This window comes from Aspergillus caelatus (assembly GCF_009193585.1).
Source record: "Aspergillus caelatus strain CBS 763.97 unplaced genomic scaffold BDV27scaffold_316, whole genome shotgun sequence".
Taxonomy (NCBI): Eukaryota; Fungi; Ascomycota; class Eurotiomycetes; order Eurotiales; family Aspergillaceae; genus Aspergillus; species Aspergillus caelatus.
The window spans coordinates 1-14,305 of NW_022475579.1; the positions used below are offsets into that span (position 1 = coordinate 1).

At 47.8% G+C, this 14,305-nt stretch overlaps 5 protein-coding genes across 5 annotated transcripts; 3 read left to right on the plus strand and 2 right to left on the minus strand.

Moving 5' to 3' along the window:
- The first annotated feature begins 17 nt into the window (after positions 1-17).
- On the plus strand, positions 18-2,223 carry BDV27DRAFT_65601 (SPX domain-containing protein). The gene is made up of 3 exons (XM_032077213.1): positions 18-319; positions 379-433; positions 517-2,223. Exons 1-3 carry the CDS (start codon positions 306-308, stop codon positions 2,065-2,067), a joined length of 1,620 nt encoding a protein of 539 aa, XP_031921737.1. The 5' UTR covers positions 18-305; the 3' UTR covers positions 2,068-2,223.
- A 332-nt stretch (positions 2,224-2,555) lies between these two features.
- On the plus strand, positions 2,556-4,085 carry BDV27DRAFT_150248 (EXS family-domain-containing protein; the record flags this gene model as incomplete). The annotated part of the gene is made up of 3 exons (XM_032071198.1): positions 2,556-2,585; positions 2,819-3,568; positions 4,059-4,085. 3 exons carry the CDS (start codon positions 2,556-2,558, stop codon positions 4,083-4,085), a joined length of 807 nt encoding a protein of 268 aa, XP_031921738.1.
- Positions 4,086-5,779: 1,694 nt separating this feature from the next.
- BDV27DRAFT_150249 (uncharacterized protein) lies at positions 5,780-6,981 on the plus strand (the record flags this gene model as incomplete). The annotated part of the gene is made up of 2 exons (XM_032071199.1): positions 5,780-5,843; positions 6,068-6,981. 2 exons carry the CDS (start codon positions 5,780-5,782, stop codon positions 6,979-6,981), a joined length of 978 nt encoding a protein of 325 aa, XP_031921739.1.
- Positions 6,982-7,518: 537 nt separating this feature from the next.
- On the minus strand, positions 7,519-8,937 carry BDV27DRAFT_137344 (Bax inhibitor-1 family protein). Its single transcript, XM_032068960.1, has 3 exons — positions 8,689-8,937; positions 8,481-8,551; positions 7,519-8,396 (listed from the first exon to the last, which is right to left on the minus strand). Exons 1-3 carry the CDS (start codon positions 8,836-8,838, stop codon positions 7,802-7,804), a joined length of 816 nt encoding a protein of 271 aa, XP_031921740.1. The 5' UTR covers positions 8,839-8,937; the 3' UTR covers positions 7,519-7,801.
- A 718-nt stretch (positions 8,938-9,655) lies between these two features.
- On the minus strand, positions 9,656-13,078 carry BDV27DRAFT_150251 (transmembrane amino acid transporter protein-domain-containing protein; the record flags this gene model as incomplete). Its single annotated transcript, XM_032071200.1, has 7 exons — positions 9,656-10,441; positions 10,498-10,726; positions 10,777-11,131; positions 11,194-11,276; positions 11,951-12,606; positions 12,709-12,956; positions 13,027-13,078. The coding sequence occupies 7 exons, from the start codon at positions 13,076-13,078 to the stop codon at positions 9,656-9,658; spliced, it is 2,409 nt and encodes an 802-aa protein (XP_031921741.1).
- Between the last annotated feature and the right edge of the window lie 1,227 nt (positions 13,079-14,305).

Genomic DNA, 14,305 nt, shown 5'->3' on the forward strand with positions numbered 1-14,305 from the left:
TTTTTCTCTTATTTTTTTTTAAACCCCCCGTTCCTTTCCTTTTCTGGTGGTGGTTTTCCTACTCGTCTCTTTTTACATTGACAGCGCTATTGCTATACTTAAATTAGTCCAAGCCAGACCAATTCTCCTGATTGCAAACGTCTTCCCTTCCTCATGACGATATAAAGAGTGACTAGAGAGCCCCGGACTCCCCAACACATCCACCATCCACGAACCCACCCTCGTCTGAATTGAGACTTCCGACCACGTTCTCGCCACTGCTTTGCCTCACTATCATGCCCTCTTAAACTCCCCTCTCCCGCAGGATGAAATTCGCCAAGTTGGTTCCACTGCTGCAGACCAATTCACATGCATAACGGCTAACGTTGGAGTCCACAGAGAGCTGGAACAGGAATTAGTTCCAGAATGGCGTGCCAAATATCTCGACTACAAGGTTTGATCCCACTGTGTGTGTTTGTTTCTCTTTTCTTTTTTTGGCTCGTTCCCCCCGATCTGACCGTCTCGTTCGGGTTGTAGGCGGGCAAAAAGAAACTTAAAGCCATTTCACGGGCACTCCAGAAGACCAATCGAAGTCCCAACCATTCGTCCCTCCGACACGTCAGCCATGGCGATCCATCGACGGTAACAGCCAGTGGTCCCGACCCTGCGTCCTCTTTCCATCAATCCGACAGGAATCCTCCAGCCACCGACGGGACGTACAACCCGACATTACCAGTCAGAAGTGGCTCCCGGACATCACGCTCAACTCCTGGTCGACGAAGCGAGCGCCAGCCCCTGCGAGTGCCTGGCTCCCGGTTCTCAACGACGGTAGGAAGCTATGGAAGCATCCTCGCAACACCACCGCTGCAGGCGGGCTCTTCTGATGTGGCCTCGTTCGAATTACCGGACCCAGCGATAGACTTGAAGGTACAGGATTTTGACCCGAATAGCGAGATCGCCCGCCAAGATGAGCCCCGAAGCCCTTCGCCAGTTATGGCGCGCAATGGCAGCACCAGGGCCGTGCCGGAAATGCCCCCGCGGAGCCCGTCCGCCCACACCGATAAGGAATTCAAGAGAAACACATTTTCTGGCTCGAACAGCAAGCGAGCCTCCCAGATGCTGAAGCGGGTATTCTCATACACCGAGTCGCAGGAAAAGCAGGATGATCAACCATCGTCGGAATTCCAGCGGCGGCAAGACGAGTTCTTTGCATTTTTGGACGATGAACTGGCCAAGATCGAGTCGTTCTATCAGATGAAGGAAGAGGAAGCCACGGAACGCTTGAAGGTACTCAAACAACAACTTCATATTATGCGCGACCAACGGATCCAGGAAGTTTTGAGCAATAAGAAGGGTCGAACCCAGCACGGACACTCGCACAAACAAACCGGTTTTGGGGGCCTCAACGGTTCCCGGTTAAAGGAGGCCTTTGTGGGACATCGAATCGGGAAGAATTCCAAGGCATTGGCCGAATTAGCCACGCCAGCAGCAAATCAAGGACAGGATGCAGATGTTGTGAACCGCCGCAGGGACTTCTCGCGTCGACCCGATGATGCAGCAAACCATGAGGTTTCCTATCGTTCTGCCAAGCGGAAGCTTAAACATGCGCTGCAGGAATTCTACCGCGGCGTGGAGCTACTGAAAGCGTACGCCTATCTCAATAGGACAGCCTTTCGCAAGATCAATAAGAAGTATGACAAGGCCGTCAACTCCCGTCCGCCTCTCAGGTACATGTCGGATAAGGTCAACAAGGCGTGGTTTGTACAAAGTGAGGTCACCGAGAACTTGATGGCCGCGACGGAGGATCTTTACGCTCGCTACTTCGAACGCGGAAACCGCAAGATCGCCATCTCCAAATTACGCAAAACACTCAAGAAATCAGGCGACTACTCTCCGAATACGTTCCGTGCCGGGCTTCTCCTGATGGCTGGTATATTGTTCGGCATTCAAGCTCTGATATACGCCGGTCAGCATTTTCATCACCCCGATCCCATGATACCCATCCACACCAGCTATTTACTTCAGGTTAGTTCGAACGACTCTGCGATATACGCCATGTTTTGGCTACATCAGTCATGGCGGGACTAACTTGAACAGATATACGGCGGCTTCTTTCTCATAGTCTTTCACTTCTTACTATTTTGCTTGGATTGCATTATATGGACGAGGAGCAAAATCAACTATGTCTTTATATTCGAATATGACACCAGAACTGCGTTGGACTGGCGTCAGCTAACTGAGGTATGGACAACTCACATACCTCTCTCGCATTATGGCTAACGCCTAAGCAGCTACCTTGCCTTTTCATGTTCCTGTTGGGTCTCTTCATGTGGCTTAACTTTCTATCGGTTAATGCCATGTATATCTATTGGCCAGTCGTGCTTATAGGGATAACGGTAATCATCCTTTTTCTGCCTGCCCGTATACTTTATCATCGCAGTCGAAAATGGTGGGCATATTCCAATGTGAGTGAACCTGCAGCTATATTCTGGAATAGTCAGGCTGACAAGTAGCAGTGGCGTCTATTACTAGCAGGGCTGTATCCTGTCGAGTTCCGGGACTTTTTTCTGGGCGACATGTACTGCTCGCAGACTTATGCTATGGGGGTAAGTGTAACATTTTTCTCTTGACACTTTGAAGCTAATAGCGATACCAGAATATCGAGCTATTTTTCTGCCTTTATGCCAAGCACTGGACCGAGCACGCGCAGTGCAATTCTTCTCACTCCAGACTATTGGGATTCTTCAGTTGCCTTCCGTCTATATGGAGAGCTTTGCAGTGTCTACGCCGATATGCTGACACACGAAACGTTTTCCCGCACCTGCTGAATTTCGGAAAGTACATCTTTGGGGTTCTCTATTATGCCACCCTGAGTATGTATCGCATCGACAGAGTGACCCGATTCCAGGCCCCGTTCATCACCTTCGCGTTATTGAATGCTGTCTATTGCTGCGTTTGGGACCTTGCTATGGACTGGAGTTTAGGGAACCCATATGCGAAACACCCCCTTTTACGCGAGGTCCTGGCTTTCCACAGAGCCTGGGTCTACTATGTAGCCATGGTTGTCGATGTCGTAGTGCGATTCAACTGGATATTCTATGCCATATTCGCTCACGACATCCAACATTCGGCTGTGCTCAGCTTTGTGGTAGCGTTCTCCGAGATTTCGCGAAGGGGTATATGGACGATATTTCGAGTGGAGAACGAACATTGCACGAATGTGCTACTTTTCCGAGCGTCAAGAGACGTGCCCCTACCTTATGAAGTGGCCTCCCCACATACAGAATTGGACCAACCAACCGAAGAAATGGTGGTTCAAGAGCCACAGCAGCCCACTCCTCAACCTCCTGCGGCCGATATAGAACACGGAACTCCACCTACGCCTGGTACATCCCTCCGGGCACGCGGCTTATCCCGAGTTGGAACCATTCTGGCCTCCGCCCATGCACAAGACTTCCAGCGCAGAAAGCGACCGGAGGATCTGGGCGGTGCATCTTCGTCTCAGAGAAACGCAGACACCCCTGACGACAGCAGCGACGACGACGACGACGACCCGACCGACACCAGACCCTATTCAGATAATATCATTGTCGAAGACTACTCCTCGTACGGAGACAACGACAGAATTTCACACTAACAACTATATTATTATTATTATTATTATTTATATTTTTTTTGATAGCATTTTCGCGGCAGCACGTTTGATTTACCAGCCAAAAAGTTGCATATTTCTTATTCATGGACATAATTATGATGGCATATAGAAATACATAGTCTAATAGGGGTAGATTGACGAGTGACTCATTTTCTTTGCAATAAAAGATACCCTCCATCACCATGGCAATTCAACATCTCGATGATCTACATCAATAATCTTTTTGTCTCAAACTCAACCATGCGCCCTACAACCCCAGACAAAAAAATCCTTTTCCAAACCTTGAATACAGAAATCCCCACACAATCATAATTACACATGACAAGACCTCTTTCCTAATCCATCAAGCCACCTAGGTTCCTAACATACTCCGAACCACCTACTACCGCCACCACCACCTCTATTGATAGCTATCCATCCATAGAACCCCCCAAAAGAACAGTCCACGTAATCCCCCCATCCCTGCATCAGAAAAAACGCACAGAAAACCCGTCAACCTCCGAGAATGCAATTGTCGATCTCAAGCCCCTCCCTACGAGGCCAAATATGTGGGTAATGGTCATAGATGTCGATCTCAATGATCGTTACTTGGATGGGCTATTTGCTTCGGTAAGGGCCGAGAGTTTGTCTTTGGCGGTCTTGGGTTGCTGGGTATGGATGTACGTAAACTTTCTTCTTTCTGGTTGTTCACAAGGGTTTCACTTAGTAATGGGTAATGTTCTGGCGGTGTTTGACTTGGGAACTTATTTGGTTTATGTCGCTAGTAGTACTTTTATATTTTATCTATCGTACTCTATACTACGGAGTGGAAGAGGGTATGGTTAGGGCTTAAATTGTTCGTTTGTGGAATGTGTGGGTTTACAGCTACGTAGAATCCGAGGGATTTGTTTAAGAACAACACAGAAAAATAACCACTTTTAGCACTATAAACTACTATTCTTGCTACACCAATGTACATACTATAACAATTGTTGATTGTTCAATGCTGTTGAACTACCCAGGAAGTGGGGATGGCACTTAGTCCTCACTATATATAACTTCCCCGGCAAACCCCAGCTTTTACCCGTGGTTATAACTACCCCCCACATAATCGCAGTAACGCGAGGTTCGATGCCACAACTCAGACCCAAGGTCAAGTCGTCAGCAAAATGGACGACGTATGTATCCTTGTAAGAGGGTAACCCTAAACGACACGGGCCATATAGTCCACTGCTATGAACTGATCCAATACAACATCTCTCTGATTATGAGTCTCGAGGGAAACTTCCCCGCGAGATTGCAATAATCTACGAAGTACATACATTCGAATCGATGGCATTTATGGCCGACAATTAGTACGCACACAAAACAGGTACATCGGCAACTAAAAACAACTTGAAGGAAGAGAGGGAGAGAGATAGAGAGAGAGAGAGAGAGAGCTTGGCATAACTTCAAGCTTTTTATTCACGGGTCCGATTTACAATACCAGACCGGATTGAAACTCTACTAATTCTCTATGAGGAGATGTCTACGACACTACGGTACAGAGTATGTACAAGGCTACCTGATCTATTATAGTCAGTAAGCCTGCTCCGCATTAACTAACATACGTGTCTAAAGTGTCGGTTTGAAATCCGGACAATTGCCTCGCTGAACCTTATGCGTGCTAAGTAAAGTCCATGGGCTGGAGTCATCTCTTGGGATTGGTCACACCGTGTAGGACGTCTACGTACATTGCCGAGGGGGGGGGGCTAACACAAAACAACCTAATAGAAGCTTAGGGCTAAATTCATCGCGATCGGCGTGAGGCTTAGATGATATTGACCAAATAGCAGGTCGTTCCTGTTGGCTGACGGGGCCAGATATCAGCCTGACGGGGCCGTGATCAGCGTGGGGGCCGGACCAAGGCTGGAAAACAAGCTCTAAGATACCTTTCTAATATTATGGAGCTAGACCTATCCAGGTAATTCAGATGCACCACGAATCAAATGCGCGGCTGGACGGTCATGACTTGTGTAAGGTCAGTGCTGTTTTCCTACGGAGTAAGTCTGAGCTGGTCTGGCGCGGGGAGATCAAATTATAAAAAGGTTGAATTAAGCACCCGTTGGGGGCTTCTGAGGAAGTGTCCTTCCTCAGGTATTTTTGCAACTCCTGCACATTGCAAACATGACCATGATGGACTTTTGGAGAAGGGCAGAAGAAGTAGGAGGAGTAGGAGTAGGTGAAGAATGTGAGCTGGTGGGAGAGGAAATGGCTACCTTGGTGGGCAATGGGGTTAGTATACCGACACCTACTCTTACACACTTTCACTACGATGAAAAAAAAAAAGTCCATGCTAACTATAAGAACAGGTTCTTGTTGGTTTCGCCGGCCAAGCCCTCTTATCCTTATGCCTGTCGGCGTGGGTGTTCTTCCTAACAAAACACGGGAACCTGGATATCACATATCCCGAAGGGTCTATAAAGCGAGAGATCGAGCGCAAACGCCTAGAATTCGTTTCGAATATTCTAATGATCGGATTGGATATTCAATCGACGCTCGGTATCTCATACATGATCACCACCTTCTCCCTGTCCTCGATCATGGATCTATACCACTTACACCTCGTCTTCGATATTGTCAGCTTCGTCGGAGTGTCGAACACAGCCGCCCTCGTCTGTTGGCGATTTGTCCGTGCGAAGATCGAGGCTTCAGACACAAGCCCTGAATCTCGGGGCAAACACACACGCATATCTTATTGGAACGGTCGCTACCGCGCCACCTTCATCTTTGTCATGTTATACCTAGCCCTTCTCATCCTCCTCTGTGTCCGCCTCAACGAATGGGCCCCTGACACCGAGCCGGGCCGCTGCTACTTCTCGCACTTAGTAACCAGCCCACATGCCTCCCATCCCGGCGCCGACCAGATCTACGTCTCTATCACCGGCAGCTGGCTTATCGCCGTCATCCTTTCTAGCGTCTTCGTCGGTGTTCGCGGGAGACGTTGGATTCTGCTCCTCGCCTCGCTCCATTTCCCCTTGCACCTGTATATGGCGATTGCGCTGCGACAGGCAAACCAAGGCAGGTTCGAGGGGGAGGTCAAGCACGAGAACGAGTGGGACTTTGGCCAGACGACGGCGGTGGTTCTTCTGGGTATTGCCGTGGTCGAACTCATCACTAAGGGAAAACAGTACTATGATTTCGAGAGGTATGTGACGAAGCATGGTGCTCTGCCCGGTGTAAATGGAAATGGTCAAGGGCCCCAGAAAGATGTGGAGGCCATTGGGAATGGAGCTACATATCCTCTTGAGACGTTGCCGGGTAAAGATGAACAGAGCCCTGAAGCAAGGCACTTGCTGTCCAAGAGACATGCTACGTCTCCACCTTGAAAGGGCTAGTTAAGAGAAACTGCGTTGGGAAGCGCGCAACCAAAGTTAGAAAGAATTGACTTTGACAACTATAATGATGATGAAGAACATATTTGTTAGGTTTTATGTATGTACATACCTCGGCATTATACTTTTGTAACGGGCTACGGCCTGATAATATAGATCGCTATAATTCTGCTTTTATGACGATTCCGCTACGGAAACTTCCTGTTTTCTTCTAGGCTTTTGGTAAAACAATCTGTGGCCTATATAGATTGAATCAAGTTTTACTCTGGCCCTTTACAATATTGACTCTAACACTCTCACAGGTTGAGCGGACAGGGAGTCGGGCTGGACAGGCGAACTTGCAAGGGACATAGCGATAGGTGCAAAATAAAGGGAGAAAGAGGAGGACACGGTGAGATTGAGCCGTTTTACATCCTCTGGTATTTCCTTGGTCTTTCTTTCGTCCTTTCGTGTCTATGTGTCTATGTGTCTACGTTCTTTACATTTGTCATTCTCAATTTTAACACTACTCATGACTGTAGGATGTCAAGCTTTTAGATGACATTGTCAATTACCAATAATTCAAAGCTCCAGAGCACAAGCTAAAATATAGTATATCACATATAGCAGCAGAAAAAAAAAAAAAAACTAGAGCGCCAGAAACAGGGCTAAGTCAAGGGCAAAAAGACCTAGCATGGTTATTAGACATATGGAAACAAGCCCAATTTGACGGCAGGATACAATTAAGTCATCTTCATCAGATAATCAGCAACTGCGACACAATTTGTCTTCCCAGCCGGGTTCGCTCACAAACAACCAACTTTAATACACAGGTTTAGTTGTTTTGCTGGTTGTTAAGGATCCGGAGGATAGCCAGGAACAGGTTCAGAATATCCAAGTAAAGCGAGATGCTTGCGGCAATCTCCTCCTCAACATGGTAGTGTCTCATAATTAACTGCGTGTCAACAAGAATATAACCGGAGAAGATTAACGCCGCCAGCCCGCTGTAGATGAGCTCAACGGTAGAACTGTTCGGGAGGAACGCAGCCACGAAGCCGAACAGGATCAAGAACCAGAGCGCACCAAACAGGTACGGCATCCAGTTCGTGAAATCGTACTTCGTCTGGCATGCGAAGAGCGTGAGCGCAACGAACATGCCGAGCGTCAGGATAAGGGCTTGCACTACGATGCGCGCGTCATAGAAGGACGTCACGACACTGATGGAGTAGGCCTCGAGAACCGTGAAGGCTGTCAGGAAAAGAAGGTTTGCCGGGTAGCTCTTGCGCTTCCAGTATGTTACGAGCATGAAACCCAAGGCACCAAAGACTGAGACGATCATCAGCCAGAAGTTGGACTGGATCCATAGGCGGTAGCTGTCGCTGAAGAAGGAGATCGAGCTCATAATGGTTGTTAGAAGGAGCTGGGCGGTTCTGGGTGTTTGAAGCTCATGTTAGTCTCGCGATCATGCGCTTGTTCATCGAATAAGGGATTTATGGGATAGGACTGAGACATACAGGATGGCATAGACCTTTCGGACGAATTGCATCCGGATAGGTAACGTTCCTTCTGCGACCATTCCACCGAACTGGATGGTGTTAGCATCATTTCTTTCTTTCTTTCTTTCTTTCTTTCTTTCTTTTCTTTTTCTTTTTCTTTTTTTTTTTTTGCGTTGCTAGTTTTTCAAGGCGTGGTTGATTATCGAAGGACATAGTGGATACATACTTTGAAGTCATCGGGAACATTGTCGTCCTCACTGCGAGGCGCTTGGGAGTATTCGGCCGTTGCCTGATAAGATGGCGGGGGCTGAGTGTATGCGCGGTCCTCAAACGAGTCCCGCTGAGGAGCTGGCTCATATCTAGTATTAGCAGCCATGGTGCTAACCGATGTGTCGATAGGGTATCAATCTAGAGGAAAGCGCAGCATGCAAGTCGATGGCGAAAGATGTATTACAATGAGATTGAGAGATGTGAGATGACAATCAATGGGGGCCTACGGGAGCTTCTAGAACGTGACGTCGGAGACTGTCACGTGATGTTATATGGCTGACTGCCTCAGGCGGAGACGTACATCGGCTTAAATTTCATTCTTTCGTCAATGTTTGTATTTCGAGCAGAGACAATATATTAGACAAATCCTCGTTCTTACATGTATTTATAGCAATGGCTCTCCACACAGAACAGAGCCCCTGTCGCAGATCATAGTGTCGCTCATAAAGTCCGGTCTACTCCTCTTAAGCGATGTACATATATAGGGTAAGGCAAAATATTAACACTGTGAAACTATACTAAATCTTTATATATATAATATAGACATAGAAACAAAAAGGACTGGAAGAGAAAAAAAGGTGCGCAATGAGAGAATGTCACATATCCTAATTGAGACCGAAATACTGATGAACAACCAAAATATATCCCCAACGCCTATCAATGGTATAGTAGTATTGACTCAAGAGTGAACCAAAGTAAACCTGTTTCTCTAAACCAACTGAGACGCAAATGAGAAAAGGAAACGGAAGGAAAAGGCAAAGGAAATGGAAAGAAAAGTGAAAAGAGAGAGAGGAGAGCAATGAGTGTATGGGAACAATAAAAGAATTGGTAGTAACGGAACTGAAACGTTACGAGTTACCTGTCTAGCAGAAGAAAAAGATGCCCTGCGGCATCGATAGGGCGGTATATCAATCTAGTCGTTTCTAATGTGAAGCGATGAAAAGTGAGTTGGTGATGAGACAGACAATCATGACAATGACTCCGTATATTGCGAGTGCCAGACTCAGCTTCCGCAGAACGGCCTTTCGCCAATGACGAGTTCCGCGGCGAAGGATGCCACTCTCTGTAAGCGAGTGCGCCTGATTATCTAGATCATCGTTGTCATCACCATCATCGGAAAACATGCCTTCAGCCGCTTCGTCATCTTCTTTCATCAGTCGTTGGTGGGCAGGTGAGTCAGGCGAGGAGATCTTATAATAGAACAACCCTGGGAGAATGAAACTAATGCTGGTACTGCCTGTGCTACCAACGTATGCAAGCACCGCTTCGAGAGAAGAGACGGTCATAGCAACAACGTAACTTAGCACTAAGATTGTCGTCGTAATGACTGAGAAGCGAAGATCACTCATGGGCTCGGGTGTTCGGTTGCCTCGTGGACCTAGCAAAGGATGGCGGTGAGGCGAATTGTCGTTATTGTTTGAAGACTTAGGTTTCCACTTCAAAACTGCGTCAACCGAGGCGCGGCACGGGTGACATTGAAGGGGATATGAGAACATGACCAGCATAACGATGGCAGCGCGTCCGATTGTCGCCCATAGCCCAGGGGGGTACATGCCGACGATATTTCCTCCAACCTTGTCTCCAAACGAAAGATATCCAGTAATGGCGACAAGAACGTATGTTGCAGCAGAACTTCCAATACTGGCAAAGACAACCCCGGTCGTCCTAAAGTGGCTATTGTTCGCGATCTCGTTCAATATCGAAAACATCTGTCCGGCAATTAGAAACAAATCTCAACCCGGTGGAAAAGAGGGCAAAACTATACATTCTGGTGGCATGTGAATGCGAAGACAATCACAGGAAGACTGCTAAGCATTGGAACGGGACCGGCCCAATGAATCACACGAACTGGGCCACGATCCGCCATTGTATCACCAATCACGAAGTGGTAGAGAACCAAAACCACCAAATAGGCCATCGAAACCAAAGCTGCAATGCTGGTGTACTTGAGGGAATCTAACCGGCGAAGGTAAGAGAGTGGGATAACAACCAACCTGGTATCTGTGGTCAGTACGAGTTGAGCTTCCAGCACAAAACAACATACATAAAAGCTGTTACCCAGAAATGCCGGTCCACCAAGAAGTCATAGTCTGGGGTGCCACCAACAAAACCCTGAACGACTCCCGGCATTAGGTCTCCAATGATAATTAGGTAACTGACTCCCACTCCGAAACACTTGATCGCAATGGCGGCATCGAAGATCACGGCGGCATTAGGGTAGGTAAGCTGGGACAATGCGAAGAATGACGCCGTTCCCCGGTCCAAGTACTGTGCACATCGTGACTGAAGGTAGAGACCGAACCCCGCCGTCATTCCAGACCATAATATCACGATGACACCCAAAACGATTCCCATGTGAGATATAGCCAGAGGCATAGCAAGAACACCGGCGCCGACGACTAACATATCACACCGGTATTAGAAAACAGATATCAAACTGACCGCTTATCTGTCTACTCACTCGTATTAACCAAATTGATCACACAGCTGATCCAGCTGGCTTGACCATGAAACCCCGGGTCCCGTTTCCCTCTTATTCCACGCCTACAGGATGGGCAAGTACCCCTAGTTAGCAACATGCGACCATTAAGGGCGATATCAATGCTTGGAAATTTTATTCAAGATACCTTCGCGACGCGTTTCGAAGTCCCTCTGCGGGACCAACCCCGACAGTAGCCTCATCATCCAACATTTTGTGGGGTCGTGTAAGGCGATCGAGTCAATAGATAAGAAGGTGGCCACACGGCGTCGGAAAAAAAGCTGTTATCAACCAACTCAAGTTGCGACCGGTGTGACCAACATAATAGCCACTCGTACCAGCAACGCAACCAGGCGAAGGTGGATGAGAGAAAGAGAATGGGAAAAAAAAGCGAGCGAGAAGGAGAATAAAAGGGTAAAAGGGGAAAAAAATCAAGGGTAATACCAGAAGATAAGGGAAGATGACAGGTTTGAATATGTTGCCAGCCACGGGCGGAGTTGCGACAAGGCGATAAATCGACGGGCACTAGACCCTTTCCGATCGCTGGGCGGATTTTCTCCGCATTTGATGACCTGGTTTGATTCAAGATCACGGGAGAGGGATCTTTTTACCCGTTACGTTCTCTGTTCTCGATCTAATAAGATCTACTACTGTACCATGTTCTGCAAGGGAGAGAGCCATGGAAAGGGATGTTCTTAATTACTAAATAAAGGCCATGTCTCAGATGCTTTCCCTTCACAATTTCGGTGTTCCCCATCCTTTCTGCGATAATAACCCAAAGACTTCGTCTTCTAAGACGTTCATATCCGACACCGTATTACCGGCTCTTGTCCCAGGGCCCGGATCATTAATCGCACTCACAGAGCGCACGGTTTTGGACACCTCCAACACAGTTCCTCCACTTACTGGAAACTGTGGTCCTTGACCTGTCCTGTCACCGATAATTTCACTGACCTGGTCCTGTTGAATGAGAGCTAACATGACTTGAGCTACCTCCTCGGGGGTGACCCATTCATCATTCGCTGTATCTACTATCTTTAGCTTCTCCGGATGGTCGGTCCACAATGGGGTCTTTATCACGCCAGGGGCAACGGCTGTCACGCGAATCCCAAATTTTCTGTCAAGCTTGCCCAGCGACCGCACAAGGCCGTTGATACCGTGTTTGGTAGCGACATAAATGGGAGCTGCCAAGGCTGGATTCTGGCCCGCAATGCTGGAGATATGAACTATGTGTTTAGGACGACCGTTCGTCCGACGGCGAACGAAATGGGCCAGAGCAAGTTGCGTAGTGCGAATCGGATGTGTCAAATTGATATCTAGCAGTGCATATCGGTTGCCATGTTGCGCGTCTCGACTTTCAAGAGTACCGGGAGGGCGCCAGAAATTACTCCAATGCTACACGACCAATTATGTGAGAACCATGGCTTGAGGTATTGAATGGCGGTGTGCCACCGCAACCTGCAGATTGGTTGACATTTGAATGAAGAAAATACGTACCGGTTCGTAGACCCCAGCTCCAGGGCACACTACATCAATTTCCCCGAACTCCTTCTCGGCGACCTCGAACATCTGCTCAAGCTGTTTCCAGTCGGTCACGTCCGTCTTCTGGAAGACGGCTCGGGGACTACTGGACGATGTCGAGTATTTATTAACAAGTTCCTGCGCTTCCGGACGAAGCGCTAAATCAGCAATGAGTACATTGCATCCATGCTCCAGCAGCAGTTTGGCGAAGGCAAAGTTAATTCCTACACTCGTGATTTAGTAAACTCCCTATGACTCCGAATGTAGAAGAAGCACTAGCTATCCTGCACATACCAGAGCCTGCCCCAGTTACGATGGCAGATCTTCCTTCGACGGAGAATGACATGTTGAAGGAGAGACGGGTAAATAGTCCTTCAGAGTGGAGTGTAAATGTCTAGGGAATTGAAGTTGGATCCTACGGTGACTTTATACGGCCCGCAGGCATTCCCAGGACCTTCGGGGATCATTGCTACGTCGACGGTGGCTGTAGTTCCCCTCTTGGGAAACGTGGAGTGAATTCGCGGGGCTGCATTAACCCGAGGGTAGGTGGACCGACTCGGAAAGAAAACCGAAGTTTGACATACTGGGTTTTTATGCAATAATGAATAGCTGTATGGAGTATTTAGGTTCGTACAATAAGTGTACGTAGTATGGAGCTCCATGACTGGGTTTAAATAGATAGGTGCGCCCGATGTGTATACTGATATGAACCTATACTTACTGGATATTCAAGGATATCGTAAGCCTTTCCTGTTTTGGATAAATCCCGGGGTTTCAATCCATTAATCAGGGTCCAGACTCAGAGACCTTGCTCCGTGGGTATTTCGTATCACGGACCACCAGGAAGCGCTCAACGGGCCTGCTCAGGGAGCAGTCATGTGATCCAGTAATTGTTCGATATCGATGTTGGGAAGTAGCTCTTGAAAGTCGGAAACGGACACATATTCGTTTGACTCAGACGGAATGGAATCTCCCAGAATAGCAAAGGCTACACTGGCAATTCCAACCTCTAATTCAACCAGGGATGTTGCCAAAGCAGGGTCCAGAAACAGTTGCATCTCGTTGATTGTTGTTTCAAAACAGGCTCCATAATGTTGATGAAGCTTTCCACGAAGCCCGGGCTCCCTTCTGGCTGTCAGAGAGTCAATCTGACATTAGAGGGCTACCAGAGGTTAAAGTGATCGAGTCATGCGCCGCCTATGCGGAAGTTTGTTAATTGGAAGTTTATGGTGCCGCTCCAAGTTTGAGATGGATTACCTCAAGGTCCACCTTGAAGAGCGTGATAACTGCCGTGCCAAACAGGAATTATATAGCGTGCGAAGCCTTTTTCGGATGGGTTTGATTTATAAGCTCATCACCGGGACACCTGCCTTGTCTAATATGTCACGGAGGAGTTCTTTGCTGCGGCCCTAAATCACTGTTCCAGTTTGGATATTCCCTGATCTTCTGATAAAGTGGACTTCATCCCAACCCTTACAAGTACATCATCGAAATATGGTGTAGGGATTGACTGGTTTCCCGTTCATTCTGGCTTCCCCGAAAATCTCAGATGATACTTCGTGGCACTCATGTG

Bases quoted from the DNA above. Each gene is read 5' to 3' on its own strand.
- BDV27DRAFT_65601 (XM_032077213.1), top strand. The intron at 434-516 runs GTTTGATCCCAC...TTCGGGTTGTAG, and splicing joins CCAAATATCTCGACTACAAG to GCGGGCAAAAAGAAACTTAA.
- BDV27DRAFT_137344 (XM_032068960.1), bottom strand. From the start codon at position 8,838: ATGGCTGCTAATACTAGATATGAGCCAGCTCCTCAGCGGGACTCGTTT. The intron at 8,552-8,688 runs GTATGTATCCAC...AACACCATCCAG, and splicing joins ATGTTCCCGATGACTTCAAA to TTCGGTGGAATGGTCGCAGA. The intron at 8,397-8,480 runs GTATGTCTCAGT...TCAAACACCCAG, and splicing joins CGAAAGGTCTATGCCATCCT to AACCGCCCAGCTCCTTCTAA.